The 19,699-nt window shown below is 41.4% G+C and overlaps 2 protein-coding genes across 4 annotated transcripts; one reads left to right on the top strand and one right to left on the bottom strand.

Moving 5' to 3' along the window:
• Window position 1: 1 nt before the first annotated feature.
• Window positions 2-15,411, bottom strand: LOC136431725 (ubiquitin carboxyl-terminal hydrolase 16-like). 3 transcript variants are annotated; one of them, XM_066422950.1, is made up of 19 exons: window positions 15,277-15,411; window positions 14,044-14,192; window positions 13,281-13,486; window positions 12,651-12,754; window positions 12,171-12,283; window positions 11,817-11,938; window positions 11,534-11,581; window positions 11,142-11,243; window positions 10,655-10,791; window positions 10,288-10,375; window positions 6,261-6,351; window positions 5,911-5,999; window positions 5,576-5,632; window positions 5,058-5,252; window positions 4,519-4,651; window positions 3,065-4,096; window positions 2,472-2,578; window positions 2,050-2,136; window positions 2-1,598 (listed from the first exon to the last, which is right to left on the bottom strand). In XM_066422950.1, the coding sequence occupies exons 2-19, from the start codon at window positions 14,174-14,176 to the stop codon at window positions 1,191-1,193; spliced, it is 3,252 nt and encodes a 1,083-aa protein (XP_066279047.1). In that variant the 5' UTR covers window positions 14,177-14,192; window positions 15,277-15,411; the 3' UTR covers window positions 2-1,190. The 3 variants fall into 3 exon arrangements, with proteins under 3 accessions (XP_066279047.1, XP_066279049.1, XP_066279048.1); XM_066422952.1 differs by having other exon boundaries at window positions 4,519-4,648; XM_066422951.1 differs by having other exon boundaries at window positions 14,044-14,205; window positions 15,277-15,405.
• A 204-nt stretch (window positions 15,412-15,615) lies between these two features.
• Window positions 15,616-19,694, top strand: LOC136431709 (uncharacterized). Its single transcript, XM_066422949.1, has 6 exons — window positions 15,616-16,247; window positions 16,488-16,672; window positions 17,063-17,181; window positions 17,395-17,439; window positions 17,612-17,722; window positions 18,149-19,694. The coding sequence occupies exons 1-6, from the start codon at window positions 16,123-16,125 to the stop codon at window positions 18,242-18,244; spliced, it is 681 nt and encodes a 226-aa protein (XP_066279046.1). The 5' UTR covers window positions 15,616-16,122; the 3' UTR covers window positions 18,245-19,694.
• Window positions 19,695-19,699: the final 5 nt, after the last annotated feature.

Below are 19,699 nucleotides of genomic sequence, written 5' to 3'. Positions count from 1 at the left end.
GTTCAATGTAGACATTTTTTAATTGATCCATATTTGTCATTAGTTTCCAGACTTTCTTTAGACATAGAATAAAGTTAGATGCTATAAAAACTATGACTTTGGGAATGAAGCAATGTAACTTACACAATACCTCTAGTTTCTCTAACATAATTTGATGTTTAGAGGAAAAAAAAGAACAACTAGTACTACAGTACGTGGATGCATAATTCTCTTGGCTTGCTGATATACATAAACTGTAGATACTCTTCTTGCTTAGCTAGCTTGCTTGCCATCCTCCGTAGCAATCGCTTGCTAACCATGTGAAACAATTGAGCCAGCGGTTACTACGGAGGATGGTACCAAGGCTTCTTTCTGCTTGGAGTGAAAATTCTTTGCTTTTTGTTTGTACAGCAAGTCATTTCTTGGGCCCCTTATGTAGAGAGTCAAATAGGTTATTATCATGCACTCCAGTTAAAAGACATGTACATGTAGTTCTCACATGCTACATTGATTCTGCTGGATGAAGAATGCAAAGAAAGGTTTTGAGTTTCACTTCTGCAGCATGAATCAGTAAGTAACTTGATAGACATTTGTACAGCTGAGTGAGGTATATGAGACGAGCTACGATTCTAACGTTTAAGTATATTGGATTGCTTATTGAGTTTTTTGTGAATCGTACATTATTGCAGAAAGTACACCTTTTTTTGCTGTACAAATATTTTTCAAATGTTCTATTTAAGCTAGTCCCTGCAGACGTAAACTATACCGACACACATTTTGACAGTGAACTGCCCCAAAGTTGGTTAATCATAAGTTAGCCCAATTAGACAAACATTATGTATAAATATCCACACATTCATCCATTGCAATCGTCAAACATTCTAATGGTAATCATATCTTCTTGAAGTATGGCTACAGGAATCTGAGGATGAAATAGTACAACATTGTGACAAAAGTTATCAAAATCATTTTTTTGATTTCAATATTATGCTTTGTATTCACATATCAAAAAAGAAAATAGAAGTTAATCTTAAGATGTCAGCCCGATAATCATAGATAAAAGATTGACTCTGTGCTGGTAGAGCAAATGCTTCCGTTTCAACTAATTTTGTGAGCTGTCTCTTTGGAAGTAATCTCCTGAAAAGCATGGAAGTCGAATGTAACATTAAAAGCATTTTTTTTCATGTAGAATTAATGTAGTTTAGCAGTCTTTATGACAAGAGCCTTTCGTAGAATAGCAGGAAAGCTTGTGCATTCAAGACTTTTGACTCTGACACCTCGCTCACATGTGTATCACTTATGTGGTACCACTTCCCCTCTGGGAGAGGTGGCAGAGGGGCGGAGTCTCCTCCCTTCCAGTCAATCTCTTCATCTGACTCCTCCAATGAGACATCTCCATTCACCAAGTTACCCTGATGACCACCTGCCCCAGCCTTGTTCCTAGGTGTCCCCTTCCCATAGTTCCAGGAGTTGGGCTTGTTGAGGACCTGGGTTCTCAGCTTGTCGGAAGCCTGTCGAACTTTGATGTACGCGGTGTAGTGGCCCGCCCGCAAACTCCCGCTGTGCTCAACGATGCCATATAATGTGTAGAGGATTCTGTTGTTGTTGTCTGCAATAGGCTGGAAGTAGAAGGAAACAGAATATCAAAACATTAGTAATATTGAATTTGTTCATAACCCTCATCTGACCGTAAGAGGTCTGTTTTGACCCCAGGGGTATATTTATATGCGCAATGTCAACATTTTTCATCAGAGAAAAAATTCCTTCCATGAGTTTGTTTGTGTGCATTGTACATGTCTTACAACTTCTAAGAAATTTTTACTGACTTTGGCATATTTTTGTATCTTGTATCATATATTACAGAATACCAAAAATATTCCAATACAATAACAGAAATTCATTACCATTGCTATCATACCAACAAGTTATTGCCGCAAAAATGTATTGGTCAGATGAGGGTTAAACAGAGACACCCATACATTTTCCCCGCTTGCATATGGAACAGAAACTAATAGATACATTAGGATCCTACACTTAGGGTACTGCACTACACTAAAATTGAAGCCCAACCTTGCATGTGCTGGTACAGAAGGGGGCCAGGTCCAACATCAGGGGGAAGTTGACATGTCTGTTCACCTTCCTAAGGCTGAAACCAGCCTGAAGAATGGCAAGATATACTGTTGTAAGTGACAAGCTTTTGTTATCACCAAAATCCTCAAAGTTCATCTCATAGTCATCATACAGAATTTTACTTAAACAATTATTGGAGTTATATCTTAAGGTCTTCTCTGGGAGGATCACCCAAAGTTTGTTCTTTTATATTTCATTTTTGCTACCTTGTACAATTTTTTGTGCAATTAAGTTACATATCTTATAAGCCTCTGTTGCGCAAAACATCAGCCTTACAAAACCACAAATCATACTTTGAATTTCTTTACATTTTTGTTCTCCATTTTGATTATTTACTGAAGAATAACTCAGATAACTCTGACCTGTTGGAATCTTTTGAGGTGAAGAGTGAGAACATCGGGAGGCCAGGACACCAGCATCTGTTTACTGGCATTGCAGTACACAGTGTCATCCTTGTCTTTCTCCTTTTCTGGATGGGGCAGTTAAAAGGTACAAGAAATTTTGTCAGTTATGACATATTACTTAAAACAGTTAACAGATAGAGCAAGTGAATGAAGGTTTAACAGACACAACGAAAAATAGTAATAAAGGCTTATTCAAATAGTTTGACTAGTAAAATGGCTAAGGGCTGGATATTGAATCCCAAATCCTTACACTACATGTAGTTACAGTATACTTCTAGCAATAATTTTAAATAACTCAAACAGGACAAAAACAACGGGCTACATGTATGCCATCCATTTCTGACAAAGTAGACTGCATAATGTAACATGTTATAACAGAAAACGTGTCAGACTTTAAACATTCACCTATCTTGCACAATGCACACTCAGTCTGGCTGTTACAGCTGCCATACAGTATCACACATGTCATGTCAAATAAAAAACTCTTCTTGACTTTGAACCTGACAAAATATACTTCAAATCACGCCCAAGACAGTTTGTATCCTACTCACCAGTCTTCCCCGATTCTTTCCTCTTCCTCCTGGTGCAGAACTCACAGCCAAACTTGTTGCTGCCCGTCAGGAGTTCTGGTGCAGTGAACTGGTGCAGACAGAACTGTATAGAACACTCCTGTGAGCTGCCCAGGTACCGTGGAGCCAGAGTGGATGGGGGTTTAGTGTTCCCCACTACCTCCTCACCTACACTAGACTCTGAAGAGCTCCTCCCCCTCCCACCTACAGCCCCCTCCTCCGAAATCTCCTCAAATGAGTATTGCACCTTAGACTTGAGACATTCGTTCCTCTCGTCTTTGATTGTTTTGGGGACTCTCTTAGGGCTGCCTTGTGTGAGGGTTATGGATGGAAAACTGCCATTTTTACCTTCTTGGGAGACGACAGTAGTAGTGGTTTTCTCTCCTGCTTCTTCAACTTCCTTATTGTCTTGAACGCCTTCTCCCTGAGGAATGATCTTCGTGTTAGCGTCTTCTGGCTCGTCTTGAGTTTTAAGATCCAGCGTATCGTTCCCGCTCCCCTTTTCAACATCGTCCTGAGTTCTATCTGGGCTTTGTGTAGGGGAGGTAGCATCGGATTCGGTGCCTGACATTCGCAGATGGTCAATGCGAGAGCACAGCTCACTTTCAGTGGAGTTCAAATCTTCAGTGACACCTTTAGCTTTACAGCTTGCTTCACTGGAGGTTTGCTCACTTTTGCTTGTCTTGTCCTTTGCATTACCTTCTAAAGAGGTTGGTCTCTCTGGATCTTGTGGTTTACTCTTACCTTCTGGTTTTGCAGCATAGCTGTGTTCTGCTTCTATACTCATTGCCTCCAGTTTCTTTGAAACCTCTTTAACATCTTTTCCCTCTACAGCATCACCATTTTCCTCTGTAGTTGGGGGATTGGCAGTTGAAGCATTTTCCTGTGAAGGGCTATGTTTGGGGGTTGTAGGTTTGCTGCTTGGTTTCGTTACGGCTTCGGAGTCCGAGCATTCGTCTGCGTCTTCCATAGATGAAGAGGGGTTCTCACCTTTCTCCTGAGAAGTGTCGCTTTCTGTAATTCAGTAAGAATATGAAATTAGTTGGAGCATAACTTATAAGTTACATGCATGACAGTTTTTGTTGCATTGAGAATACCGTCAAACATGTCTGTAGTGGCTGCTCAAGGTACTTCAAGAAAATGGTTACACTACAGTAGACAGGTGGTCATTATAGACAGGAATCTTCCAGCTTGGATCAATGGAAAAAAAGCATCTTAAGTTCCACCAAAAAAGTGGCCAGCTGGTCTTTGCGTAGAAGTGGTCACTGGTACAGGTTTGGCTATATATATTCAGATTTGTCTAAAGTAACTCAACAACAAGCCTTTTCCCTTCTGCTCTTTGCCTGAAATGTGAGTGAAAAACATACAGTACAAAGTTGGAGATGTAGCATTGCCATGCAAATTACTTGTTAAAATCAAGAGACTTAAAGACTTACCCTCTGCTGCAACCTTCTCCTGCTGTGCCTCAGCATTCTTAGCCTCTGCTTCCTCCTGACCTTCAACAGCTGCTTCAACTGTAGGTGATGGGACCTCAGAGGCAGGGGGTGTCTTTCCTTTCTTCTGAGACTTCTGGGCAAAGGAAGACATCATTACGAAATGTAGCTCATATATGCATACTAGTCATAGCACTTTATTGTTGTTCAACTTGTAGTGCCTAGTGGGAGGGGTTGCTAGCCCTTCCCCCTTAATGTGCTTGAGGCACTGCCTCCACCAACAAGGGAACCCCCATTTTACGTCCCTTCTGAAAGACAGGTGCAACTCCAACTGAGATGTCCTGTCCTAGGATTTGAACCGTTACCAACTGATTGCAACCAGGAGCTCAACTGTGAGGCTGCTACCAGTTGAGCTACAGGACATCCCTTCATAGCACTTAACTGCAGACAAAGTCAGTGAATTGTTATCTGAGTACAATGTGTCATGGACATGATTATAAAATACTTCACATTCATGTTTGAATCTTGAGCCTAAAACGTACCTTGGCTTCCCTCCTAGCTTGTTTCTTGGCCTTCTTCAGCTGGTGCTTGCTGGGAGACTGGTCGTCCCTCTGCGCTAGTTCATTCATGGCCGAGTGGGCTGCCTCCCCCGTCTCGGTGTCCAGATTGGTACGACCCTTTGCTCCCTTCCCTTTCTGTTTATTGCTGGAAGGATTGCTACCTCTGGAGGGTGGGGACTACAAATGGAAAACAACTTTTTAGAAATGGTATTATGAAAAGTAGAAGACAAGCAAAAACCTACTGAGGGCAGACCTGAAAGAAAGAGGACTAGGACCGTTGCGGTCAGAAAGAAAACTATTGGAGCTAAGGAAGCTTGCAACAGGGTGGAGGGATTTGAAGAAAGACTGATTGCAGCTGCAGGGTGTTCAGACCACTGCAGCAGCAAAGCACAGTGGACCTCTAGAATGAAAAATTACCAACAAAAATTCTACATTTAAGATGTCTGACATAAAAATTAAGGTTTTATAGAATTTTGGAACTTTGGTATGAGATCACTTACCCTCTCCTCAACAATAGGTAGAGAAATGTCAAGAAATGGCTCATGGACTTGAGAAATCTGAAAACAAATACAGACCAACAATGAAAACCTGTACTACCCTTGTGACTTATAAATTTTGGGTCTTTCAAAAGTCCGCCACCACTGCCTTCAACTATATATATGCACCAATTTTAGACAACTTCAATCTTTAAAATACACAGCCATCGAATCACACATTGTATATTGCAACAGCAATGAAAAAGAGTACTCTAGGGCCTAGAATGTCATATTTCTTGGTAAACATTTCTTTTATGAGTCATATGTCAGGTCTTCCTTTTCAAAATCACAATACTTACATTTTTGCACTCCTCACACTGCACAGTATTGACCATCTGCCCACCAAACACAAAGTCTACAAAGGTTTCTCTCACAAGCCGGCCATAGTCTGCAGAAATACAATTAGGAAAAAATACAATTAGGAACTAAGGGATAGACCAGGTGGGGCATAGAGAAGGAATTAAGATAAAATGTTGCAGCAGTTTTAATCTCGTAAATTTCTTTTAAAACACCTCAGAGCAAACTCAGGAATGCCTTACCCTTTTAAAGAGTCATACATATAGATACATATGAACGAGTGATAGAGAGAGCGATGCAGTCACTCTTAAAGCCTTTATTCAGGTTGATGTTTATTGTTTTTATTACCTACCTTTGACTCTTCCTTTTACTTCATCGTCAACAGTTTTAGGGTTGGTGGTCTCAGACAGTCCAAACTTCCTCAAGATGCCAGACTTAACTCTCTGGAAGAAAAAAAAAAGAACATGATAATGAATCACACAATGGTTTTATTGGCCTTCCATATGTCAGCAGCAGATATCAAACTAAAAGTACATGTAGCAGCAACAAAAGAGAAAATGTAGACTCAGAAATCCTATTTAAAAGGTTAAAAATGTTCCATATGGCTGTGTGATGTACATGTACATGTATACTGTTTTTTTTTTTTCTATGCTTAGCACCATTTCTTAGCTTAGCAGCTGACCCGTAACTATACAGTAGGGCGCTGGCGAGGGACACTAAGGTGGCGATTAATACAAGTCTTAAATTTGCATTTGTCCTTAAGAGTCACAATGTCCTGTGGTAGAGAGTTCCAGAGTTTAACGGTGGCTGGGAGGTAGGTTCTTCTGTGTGACGTTGTGGACGACTTGACGGGTTCCAGAGCGTTGCAGTGTTGTGATCTTGACAAGCGGGTTTCACGTCTATGTACGTACGGTCCCGGGAGTAGGCTGATGAGTGGTGAGGGAGCGTTGTGGTTGTACATGCGATGTAGGAGAGTGAGGGCCCCTACGTTTCTACGTTGGCCCAGGGGCTGAATCTGGTTTCTGTCCAACTCATCTTGTGGGAGATTTATAAGTCTTATGGCTCTTCGTTGAATTGCATCAAGCAGGTCCAGTGATGTGGGGCAAGCTCCCATCCAAACTGTAGAGGCATATTCCATGCAGGATCGTACCATACTTTTGTAGATGGTGGCTCTCTGCTGTGGAGTCAAGTAAGGGGCGGCTCTTCTCAGAAGTCCCAGGCGTTTTCCTGCATCCGTCGCCATCTTCTTTATGTGGTGTGTCCAGGACAGTTCCTTTCGGATCGTTAACCCTAACAATTCAGCTTCATCTACCTCTGCAAGAGTAGTATCCATAAAGTTGAGTTCGGGATGGTTTCCTTCTGCGTCTTTTAAATTGCTGACTGTCAGGCATTTGCACTTGGATGCGCCGAAGAGGACATTCCAGCAATCTGCCCAGTTCTGGATTTTTTGCAAATCTGTGTTCAGCGACAGAGCTGCTCTGGCTCTTTCTCGCCTCTCCATGATTCTCATGATCGATGAGTCGTCGGCGTACAGCATTGCTGTGTTTGTTAACTTTTCTGTCAGGTCATCGATGTAAATGATGAAGAGTAAGGGACCAAGGATTGAGCCTTGGGGGACTCCCGCATTTATGAGTCTGGCGGTAGAAGTTTTCCCACTGATTGTTGCTTTTAGTTCTCTATCCGCAAGGTAGTTCTCAAACCATTTGAGCACGTGACCGTCCACGCCAATTGCTTTCAGTTTGGCAATTAACCCCCTGTGCCATACGCGGTCAAAAGCTCGACTTATATCGAGGCATATCAGTCTGCTTTCCTGTCTTTTGTCCTTGGCATCGTGTAGATGTTGAGTGACGTATGTCAGTGCATCTGCAGTGGAATGACCAGCCCTGAAACCAAATTGTTTGTCGCTTATGAGACTGTTCTTGTCGATATGCTGCCACAGTGCTTTGTTTATGATCGCTTCCATCACTTTGCTTATTATGCAAAGAAGAGAGATTGGTCTGTAGTTGTTCGGGTCATGTTTGCTGTTCTTTTTGTGCACGGGGATTACGTGGGCAACTTTCCACTGCTTTGGCATGTGATGTTTGTTCAGTAGGAGCTGAAATAGCTTGGCTAGGGGTCTGGACAGCTCCGGTGCAGCATGTTTCAAGACTCTGGCAGGTATTGAGTCTGGACCCGTGGCCTTGCTGATGTCGAGCTTTGTTAAAACCTTTTGCACTTGTTTCGGCCAAAATACTACATTCTTCAGTCTAGATGCAGTTTTACTCTCTACCAGTGGGACATCTTTGTCGTTCTCGTCTTGAGGGATGGTGGATTTCTCTGCGAAGATGTTTGCAAAGCATTCTGCTTTTTCCTCGGAGTGAATGTATGATTGATTTTCAGAGCTCAGGAGTGGGATGTCACATTTGCCTCCTTGGCCCATCAGTCTCTTAGCAGTCCACCACCAGCTCTTACTTCCCTTTTTGAGGCCCGTGGTCATTTTCTCTTTGATTCTCTTTTTGTGGTTGTTAATGGCTTTCCTGGTAACATAGGTATAGCTGTTTCTCGCCCTGTTGTATATGGACCGAGATTCTGGGGTTTTCTTTGCTTTGTACTGACGCCAAGTTTTATGTTTCTTCTGCAGGGCCCTTTCGCATGATTCGTTGTACCATTCCGGTTTTCCTGTAAAGATTCGTAGTGTCTTTTTCGGAATGTGGTGTTCCATAGCCTGCTGTATTGTTTTTGTAACGTTTGTGCAAGACAGCTCTGGGTTGTCTGGGTCCAGCATGGAGTCCCAGTTGGCTTGTGCGAGTTCATTCCGGAGAGCGTCCCAATCAGCTTTCTGGTAAATCCAGATTTTCCTTGGAGTGGTTTTCTCCTGAACCGGAGAGCATGATATTGAAGTGCTTAGCAGGTAGTGGTCTGACTTGCCTATTTCGGGATCGATTTGAACCTGAGTGCAGAGGCTGGGTGCATCACTCATAATGAGGTCAAGTCTATTTCCTTTACGGTGGGTGGCCCCATTGACCAGCTGTGACAGACCGTGAGTGGTACAGAGAGTGAGCGTGTGTCTACCAGGGGGGTCGGTTTTTTTGCTCAGAAGCCATTCCTTATGATGGGCATTGTAATCCCCAGTCAGCAGCGTCCCTGTGGCTTTTGTTTTTGTCCGGAGACGATCTAGGTTTTCCGTGTACCAGTCTATAGGTGCACAGTCTGCAACCCTTTGTCCAGGTGGTCTGTATAGGAGAGACATCAGGAGAACGCCTGGGTTTAGTTTGATGGTGAATATCATCATTTCATACTCAGGGGGTTCCAAGTCGTGTCTTCTGTGCAGACCAATGCCGGCTTTGTAGTAGATTAGGCACCCACCCCAATCTTTCCCAGTGTTTCGATCCCTACGTTCTATTGAGTACCCTTCAATACTGATATCAGGGCTGTTGTCTGGTATTGAAACGTCTAGCTTAGATTCAGTGACCATGATGATGTCTGGTTTTGGGTTGGCATTTGCTAGACGGACATTTAGGTAGTCTTTTTTGGCTCTGAGGCCTTGAATGTTGGTGTACCATAGTTCCAGTTTCCTGTCTTTTTGCCCATTTAGTATAAGTTTATCAGTTTCAGTATTGTCCGTTCGTCTCTTCCTGTTCACTGTTTCGTGCATCACAGGTGGTGAGGAGGGGGTAGCCGTAAGTGTGGCGACTTTACGGGTTAGGTTTCGTCCCCCTCTGCATCCTCTTGCCCGATGGTATCTATTTATGCCGTAGTCTTTGATAAGTCGTCTAACAACAGGTGTAGGTTTAGTGCTAGTTCGAAGAGCTCGAAGTGTGCTGGATGCATAGAAGAGAAAGTTCTTCGTGAACATTTTTGTTTTGTCTGACCTCGGGTAACCCCGGCGACGCGGTGTAAACAATGGAAGAAATGGTACGAAATACGGCTACAAGTGCTTAAAACAAGTTCGCTAATCTCTGCAGTATGAGCGATGAGTGTTCAGACTTGCCATGTGTACGTTGGCTCCTGCAGGATACTCGTCGGGGCTGGTTTCATCTCACGGAAGGTTGGTAGGTTAGGAATGTCTTTGTTCGTCCATATCGCCCTCCCTCCTAGTCAGTCTTGTCGACTTTCAGTAGTGAAATTTGGGTGATAGCAGGCTCTTTCCGTCGGACTTTTGTGCTCGAAAGATGGAGAGACAGTTCATCTACCGTGCTCTGAGCCGATGCACATCCGATGGCGTCGAAAAGTCACTTTAAACACCGCTTTTGTAGAGGATACTCAGGACATATTTGTAAGTGCGGCAGCTATAAAAGCGCCACCTGTAACATTTGGCGCAGAGATAAAACCACATGTAACAGTCACAGAAGGAAATGAAGACTAACGAGGTCTATGTATGCAAGTTTTCCACAGTTTACCTTGAGTTCCTCCAGCCTGAGTCCATCCAGTAGATACCTGAGAAGTTCATGGCTGTCCTGCTGCTGGAAGCCTTTAAACCGTGGAGACCTGACAGGTAAAACACACAGTTGCTGTTTACACCCCCTTTCCAGTACAGGCTGCGACCGCTGAGCCACCAAAGAATTGACAGCTTACTCAGAGGTTCATAGATAAAATATATCTTTTACTGTTTTGTATATTTTGTCATACTTTTACCACATGCACCATATTCCAAATACAAAATTGATGGTTACAAATCCAACTTGGTTGCACAAATGTTGTGCTGTGATCATTGTCTAGTGGAAAGATGACCGTACATGTCTACAGTTGTGAAGAAAGAATTCTTACTTCTGGCAAACTTGTCCAAAGAGGTGTTTTGGGTTGAGGTTGACCTTTCCACTGGGTGCAGTCATGTCACGTAGGAAGGAGAGCAGAGCACTCTGTAGAGCACTGGGTGGGACTGACAACATCACTTCTAGAGGTTCCTATAATGAGAAAGGTTACGTAAAACACTGGATTCTCAAGCAGTGGAGAACATGTAGAAGACCTAAGAAAGATGTTAAAATTTTGTTCCACTTATTTTTTCCCTTATGCTGCAGTTATTTGTTTACTTGTAAACGGGGTAACTCATAAAGTTATGAGTGTACTTTAAACAAACTTTTCTTACTTTAGACAGATCTTTTCCAATGAAACATGCTTAGAATTCTAACATTTTCTATAAACATGCTTTTTCCAAAAAAATATAGACTACAAGCAAGTAAATCTAATATAGAGACTATTCTGACTTTTCAGATTAGATATCAATCAAGTAGACTTTAAGTTTAACATCTCTCACCAGTTGTGGTAGATCATTGCCAGCTGGAGGGTAGAGTGTCATGGTCCCTCCCTTAGTAGACCACATCAAGGCTGCCTCTAACACATGGGTCTGACTGAGGTTCTGGGGGGGAAAATAGCACAAATTTTAAAAATGCCTCCATCCCTGTGTTAATGCCAAAAATCCCAGCCATACAATCCCATCTACCAGCTTCCCCTAGCAGTTTCCCTTTGAACTACAGGTTAAAAGCAGAAAGGAGGAACATACAGTGTATGATGCCTCGAAAGAGGCCTGTAGTTTCTAATAAGAACCCATTCTCTTGGCTTGGCTTCAAAAATGAGGTACTCTACCGTTCTACACATTTTACAGATATCAAACAAAAAGATGCTACAATTGAAAAGTGATTATCTCACCTGCATGACTGCATTGAAGAAACAGGTGTTCCCAAGGTTGCTCAGGCCCTGTAAAGAGAGAAAGAGAGAAAAGAGAGTTACCCTTAGGACTGAATTCTGTAGTGTGGGAACATCCTGGATAACTCACAAGGAGAATTCATGACTAAAACTCACACTTTGATTCTTTATTAGATCCACTCAACTCATTTCCATTGGATACATTGATGCACTCCAGTTTTTGAAAAAAAAAAAAAATGATGACAGTGATTAATACACATCTACATATCTACATGTATATACATACCTTAACTCTAGCTAGTGGAGACTTAGATGAGTTGAGGTTCTGTTTATCGGCACCCTTCCCTGCCATGGCACCAGCATCAACTGTCTCCTCTCTGGGACTGGTCTGCTGTGGACTCTTCTTACCTAGAAAAGTCAAACAAGCAGAGATTATCATCATCTACACTTGCACTGGTCTTCTAGCAGTGGAAAAGTCATTCTTTAAGTCTTCGAAGCCATATATTAAACTTATTATTGAATGTATAGTTAAGTTTCATAACTAGCTTTCTATGTCTTCTGGTACTTTATTTCTATGATGTACTTAAAGAAAGATATATTGATAATAAAAACTTCTTACAAAGATGACAACCCTACCTACCTGTGGAATCATTTTGAAGTCTGGGTATGCCGTAATGTCTGCGAACAAAGTCTACACACAAGGCAAGCTTCTTCCCACGGTCAAAGGCAACGTCATTGTCGCATTCATAACACCTAGAAATTAAGACACATTTATAAGCAATTAACATTGTGTGTTGTAAGCATTCTATTATCAAGAAACACATTTAGATCACCCCATCAGCAACAGATTGGAAACATAAGTGTTTCAATTTTGCTTTCATGGAGCAGTTTTGTCCTTTCTTCACCAAGAAAGTGAATGAACGAATGAATGATTTATTGAACTTCAAGAAAGAACATCGCGACAACAGGCTGAACTACATTACTTTGGACAATCTACAGACAACACAACATTGAAAATGATTTAAAAACTGTACCAAGTGTATTGTAATATGTAAGAGAATCCATTCATGGTTATCATCAGTTGAGAAACGTAGTTGAAAATGTAGAACAATGCTCTTACCACACCATCCATGTGGTAGTGTTAACCACGACAGAGTGGCAGCCTGAGCGCGGCGTCTCGTAGTGCTTCAGGGCGTGCTGACTCCTGCTGTTCCTGCCGCAGCCCTGCACGAAATGGACAATGTTCTTAAAATATTTTCTCTACATTCTTTATTACTTCCTGCTTATTACATTTACATATACATGTACAAGTGCCACTACATATTTACCTTTTGTATGGTATGTACATACATGTAGGTCTGATGTCCGAAAATTATACATTTGTAGCAACAGAATTAAAGCCCAAAACCAAAACAAAATGTTTAACTATTAGAAAATCTACCTAAGGAGATAACAAGCATGAAAATCTACATTTGTATTCCAAAGCTGCTGGTGCTTTGTCAAATGTGTACTTCCAAAACTTGTCACAACTTGTCTTAAGTTCCATCTTGACAAAGTGGTAAATGTTGTTGTTTGGTGACAGTTATCTTTTTAACCTTTTAAAGGTACCTAGCCGTTTGGCACCCAAATCTCTATTGGTTACAGAGTTAGGCAGAAGGGAGAAGGTTAAGAGAGGTCTACTATTAAAACAAGTTGCGTAGATGTCTACTGCTACCTGTACGAAACACTTGTTTTCTTGTAGATTTCTCACCTGGTTCCCACATTGTAAGCAGATCCAAAGAGTGGCCTCTAACTCCTCAGCTAGAGTGGTGTCTGCTGTGGGCTCAGTCCTGCCACGCGCCCCTGAAGCACCCTCCTTAGAACAGCCCGCACACTCCAGGTGGGGCGAACCCTTCTGTAGGGCCTTCTTCACCTGGGCCTGGTTCACTCCTTTGTTTATGTGGGGACATTGCACACCTGGCGGATCAAGGAGCATAATCAAGTCACTTACTCTACAAATAAGATGTGAATTTTTAATGTCAGTCAGTGCTGTCAATCACAGGTAGGACACTGGCAGTTGGCACTTCCATTTGTTAAGTTTAATAAACCTTTTTACAGATCCCATTCTATGCTGACAGATGTAGGGCATTACTAAGTATGGATAGCACAGGGGGCAAACAACTACCATAACCATCACAACTCTTGTGTGGTGCATGCCTACTATGTCTGTATATGTTGCCATGGTAGTGATGTTGTTTACCCCCTGCCCTACCCATAGTACCCAGCATATCCAAGTGACACTGTGACACATTTGTCCAAATCTCAGAAAAAACTTCTTAAGTACATGTATGTTTATGACTAGCTTGAAAGTTTGAATGTGTTTTTGCTATATTTTGTGTAAATTGGGTTCTTGGGCCGAGTTGACCAGATTTGTGATCGGCTGAGTTGGTAATAGTCCGAGTTGTCCTGATTCCACTACTTCAAGAACGCGTGCCAACCATCTCCGACCATCACACAGACGACACTAGACTTACCAGCCTGCCCAGCTGCCTCCACCCCTTCGTCAGACGAGTCTTCGTACACCTCGCTCTCCCTCCGCTGCCGTCGCCTGCCTTTATTGGGCATCTCGTTTGAAGCGGGCTTCACCGAGTTGTCCACCACGCGCATCGAGGTACTCGTAAAACTAGGAAAGGAAACTGCAATTCACATTTATGTGTACCCAGTAGATGCTGAAAACTATACGAATACAAATTACAGTACATTTATTTTAGGGTCACTAACACTTATTTCATGGTAGTAGGGGACCTAACCTTAACTGTGTTTTACGATGAATGGTTGAAACAATATAGTGTGCATTATACAGTATTAAGACAGAGCATGTATTTGCGGTGTGATGAGTCTGCGGTGAGAGCTCACCACGAAAACCATGAAAATAAAAATACTGGAAAGTGGCTATAGAAAAATCTGCACCGTTGACAGGATGATCCTGTCAGCAGTAAAAAATCTGCACTGTTGACAGGATCATTGTCAAAAGAGTCCTGTCAACAGTGCAGATGTTTCCACTGTTGACAGGATCATCCTGTCATCAATAAGGCGACCGTCTGGGCGTTGTTATGCAAATTGAGACAATGTGGAGGCGAGCACTGTTTCCGTCGCGGGGGCCTTCACCTTTGACACTGCACATGCGTAGTAGCAACTCCGAACTAGCTTATAGCCTCAGGCAAAACACTGCAAATATTTCATGATCTACAGTGCATGGCATAAAAATATGTTCTCAACAGAAACACCGGATCTTTGTTGTATATGACATCTGCAGGTGCCATCACCCAAACCTGTTTCCGGTTTGTGGTTTCACTTTGATCAATGGGAGGCTAAAAGCGGAACCTCCTGGTTTTGACAGAAACAAATCTACGCTACTGTGGTTACGTCATGGTGCATGCGTCATGTGAAGGCTACACGCCTATCGAAACCCGCCAGGCCATAATTTTTTCTACACTTCAACGACCCCACGTGTGACACTACAGAAGGAACCATTTGTTCACGTGCCAAGCAGTTGTACTGAAGGCATGAGTACCAATTAGATCTTACGTTCAATACAAATTTAATCTAATATCTTACTACAAAAATCGAATATGGAACACAAAGTCTGGAAAGTTACAGGTCAAACCTGTTCATAATTAGATGAGCATAAAACGAGGTTATTTTTCACTTATATCGTTCCCTAATTGGCCTGAATAATCTTCAAAATGTTGTCAAATACTCAGTACCTTTACTGCGACATATAAAATCCCCAGTACTGCCGAACCCGTCGCTAAATCCCGTACAATCCGGATAACTTTCTCCTGGTTACGTTTCTTGAACCGAAGACCTGCGTGTAGCGCTTACGCAGGTCAGCTGACGTTTTGCGATATTTACGACAATTTACGATGTTAGAAAGTATATGACAAGTTATCCACCATTGATGATACTACTAAACATTTCTTATCATATAAACTCATGGCATATGCCAAAAATTATCATAAAAGATTACTATTTTACAGGAAATTACAGATTACATTTGCTGTCGTAAACGCAGGAGCTATTTTGCCGATTTACGTCTTAAGCTCCGCCTTAAGAAGGTCAAAGTTCAGCACGTCGTGGCAGCAGGTGATTGCTGGACAGACCGGCGTTTTGGAGTCTCGACTTTCGAGATGTTCTGTCGACACATGGATCTTTCCAGACATCCTGGAAGTGCAAGGAAAGTCAGGACAGGTTTAGAAGGTGTTGACCAGAGAGGTGAAGGCGTAATTGTGGAAATGTTGGGGACAGCTTGGCGCTAGCACCTTGGAGAAGACTTTGTCGTCTGCTAAAAGAATCGGCCGAGATTTGTTGGTGGAAAACATTTCAAGTCGTGCCGTTCGGAGTCAAGTTTCGCGCCAAGACATTTACATCAGCCGGTGTACAACGGATTGATATAGCAGCTTTCATTCCCAAATTTTGTACCAAACAGCTTTTGCTTTTGCCTTTCATTCCTAATATATTGTAATAGCTGGCAGTTCAGTATTCTCAAGTTTAGTATTTTTCTTCTAAAAGTTTTTTCTACAAGGCAGATTTTATTTTCACAACAAATCATCATGCCACAAGTGGGCATCAATGCTATCCAGTTCTTTCTGATACTGATGGCGGTCCCTGCTCAGTACTTCGTCTCGGAGATGTGGGGTTCTACCACTGAGTACCAGAGAGCTCAGGCAATGAGGGGGTAAGTCTTACATCATCCTTTCTCAGATCATGTACTGTAAATCATGCAATATTCACCGTAGTTTTATGTTCGTGATTCATCACACTGAGCTATAGCGTTACTACTTAGATGTTGTTTTAACACCTTATTTCGGATCCCCTCTTATCGCAAAATTAACTGTACATAAATGTACATAAAACCATTAAATAGAATATCCTAAATTCAAAGATTTCTTCATCACATGAATTGTTTCTATTGTAGCCTGCTGGTCTCCTTCAAGGACTTAAAACAGAACTACTTGAGCCTTCGCTCCTGGAGAGACTGGGTGAGGAAGACCATTTCTTCCATTACGTCATCACCTATTGAAGACAACAACGTGTACTCTAGAGGGGAGTCTCCTGCTTATGAAGTACTCCAGAGAAGGTCCCCTGAAGGGTACTATGCAGGTACTACGGGTCCACTTGACCCATAACCTTTATTTCGCTCATGCATGTGGATAGAATTTTAAACCACGTGTTAGCACTGACAGAGAGGTTAATACTACTTCCACTGTCTTTTTACATGTTAAGTCTAGTATGAAACTGATGCATTGCAAATTAATAACTTCTTTGCTTCCCTTGTACTATTTATTGTCAGTTGATTTGATTTTTCTATTTGGCTGTAAAAAGTACAGTCAATTCCAATTCATGCGTCATTATTGCATGCTCAAGAAAATAAAAACAGTACCCGGTAAGGAGGATTGCTTTAAACAACTTTTCATTACTGAATTTTCAACAGAGATTTTGCTTTCTCGCATCATCTGAATTTTTATGTCAGCAACAAAATGTATTTTGCAGGTTCAACTATTCCAAGAAGCCCGCGCCCAGTCCATGTGAAGTACAGGGTAGGACAGACCATCAAACACAAGAGATACGGGTACAGGGGAGTCATCATTGGCTGGGACAACATTGCAAAGGTAACCAAACATCACAAATGTTTCAGACATCTCAATTTTCATTTGGACAAGGTATTCATGAATTATAAACATTAGCCAGAGGACTGTGTTATCAATTTTGAGGGCAAGCCAGTACATGTATCTGATTTTGTTAAGATGTATTTCTGGTCAAGTCAGTTACTGACAGTGTACTGCTCTGAGTTTAATAATTATTCATATTTTATTTCTCCACAGGCTCCTCCTAATTGGTTGCTAGCAAATCATCCAGCAGATAAACCAGTAAGTTGTAAATTTGACAAAACAGTATATCAAAGGAAACAGAAAGAACAACTTGACATTGTGTCCCCATCTTTACTGAGCAATTAAGGTAATCTTGGTTAATGTTTCTGTGAAGATGATTGACAACCAATCCATCACAGTATCTTATGTGTTACTTTGTTTTCTATACCAGTATTGGAAGAAGACTCCAAACTACTCAGTGCTTGTTGATGAGAGGGACAGGCCTGATGGACAGAGGACGTACGTGGTGGAAGAAAACATCCAGATTGTTTACAACATGAAGGTAAATTAGCACTTGTGCATTGTACAATTGTACCATAGTATCATGTACTTAGATCAGTCTATCAGTGATTGATGAAGGGATTTGATGCACATTTTGTTACGCGCAAGGTGCCTTCTGAGTACTCTTGTATTTTCAATAAATGTGGACACATTAATAGCATAAGCAACCAAATAATATTCAGTGTTTTCATTGTGGGGGCTAAAATCCATGATAATGTTTTCTTTGTACATTGCAATTGCAGATTTAACTGCATTTACAATGTTACATATACATTTCAGATCAATTGCCATAAGTTACAGGTCATAGCAAAGCCTGACTCAACTTCCAGTAGTGACTACTGTGACTGTGAGTTGAAAGAAGAGTGCAGTCTAATGCTGTTACAAGTACAGTACCTCACTTACATATTTCCTCTTGCCTACCATACAGATAAGGCATCCTGATATTGAGGAGTATTTTGACAAGTTTGATGGGGCTCAGTACCTGATGAGGCCGTGGCTCAGGAGAATCTATCCAGAAGACTGAAACAGCCATTCTATCTGACTCTCTCCAAACACCCCATATCTGTGTTACATAATAAAATCCTTATATATACCTGTATGTATATCAGCAGCAAAATATACCACCTGTCAGTTCTTACGAAGCTTGACAGAGTTTGATATACATGTAAGATATACATTTCTGTGTTGCAATGTTGGATGTGCTTTTTAAGTCTGACATAGTCACTGTCAAAGTTTAGAAGCCAACTGCTGTTATTGTGTTATTGTGGCAGAATGCTAGACTTAAAGCATTACACTTGCTAGCACATGATATAGCTGACAAGTCAAACATAGTCGTGTGCAGGTAACATACGTTAACATTAATCCGCCAGGTTACATAAATCCGCTACTTTGAAAAACAGTTAGTTTGACAGATCTCTAGAGTAGCACCCCCCAGATATGCACAGTCTAGATATGCAGGAGTGCATTATCCTGGGGGACGTTGGGTTGGAGATCTGTTTGGATGTATCTATAATTTCAAGGTGGCAGAATCATGTACCCTGGTGGAGTTATGTTAGTAGATGTTATATTCCTCAGAATGTGAGTGTACATGTACATGTGCAATCTCTTGTAGAAGATCAATGACACGTTGAAGGGCTGTTTGTAACAGATCATTGTAACAGTTGCTATCATAACCCGAGAGTTGTTGACAAGAGTTGTAATTTTCCATTAAAAGATAGCTTTGTTTTCAAGCCCTCTGATTGGTCAGAAGTATCAGGCCAATAAAAAGTCACCATTCCTTTATAAGTACATGTACTTTTTTAAAGCTTCCAAATTTGTAGACATAATCTGTTGTACATATTTTTGTCTTTACTATTGGGTATTGAGGTCAATTTGGGTAACTACAAAACACTGGTGTTGTTTTTTGAAACAGCTACATTCTCATACTATCTAAAAGAGTTTGAACAACAGCAAAACGTGCCATTATGATGTTGAACTTTTCCTTTTCTGATGTGAATTGACCCTCTATGTGGTGTATACTGAATCCTGGTCCAATGTATATCCAGAGTACATGTTGAAATTTTTGTCACTTTATGCTAGGAAGCTCTATCAAGGTTCTTTCTTAAAAGGGCCTTCTTGGTTCAAATTGTGCAATGGTCGATGTAACGTTAAATTTGTTTTTCGAGGTCTTCCACAAGAGTTGGAAATACTGGGTAAGATAGTTGGACTATGCATATGAAATGCACTTCTAAGGTGGGTTATCACCCACATATATAGCAATTTAGCGTGTAGGTACACATTTTGAGTGCTGACTTTCTTATTATTAAAGGCTAATTAGGTGATGACAAGACAATAGACTACATTATCTTGAATACCGGCCAGACGATGATGATGAATACATTCTTAAGTTTACATTGAATGCATTGATTGATTAGTCATTCCAAGGAAGCAAAATGTGTCACTGTCTCAATAAATTTTGTCATTTATTACCTTTACCAGG

The sequence above is a fragment of the Branchiostoma lanceolatum genome, chromosome 1, assembly GCF_035083965.1.
Source record: "Branchiostoma lanceolatum isolate klBraLanc5 chromosome 1, klBraLanc5.hap2, whole genome shotgun sequence".
In the NCBI taxonomy this organism is placed as follows: Eukaryota; Metazoa; Chordata; class Leptocardii; order Amphioxiformes; family Branchiostomatidae; genus Branchiostoma; species Branchiostoma lanceolatum.
The sequence above is the reverse complement of the archived record's forward strand: the minus strand, read 5'-3'. Positions and strand labels throughout refer to the sequence as shown.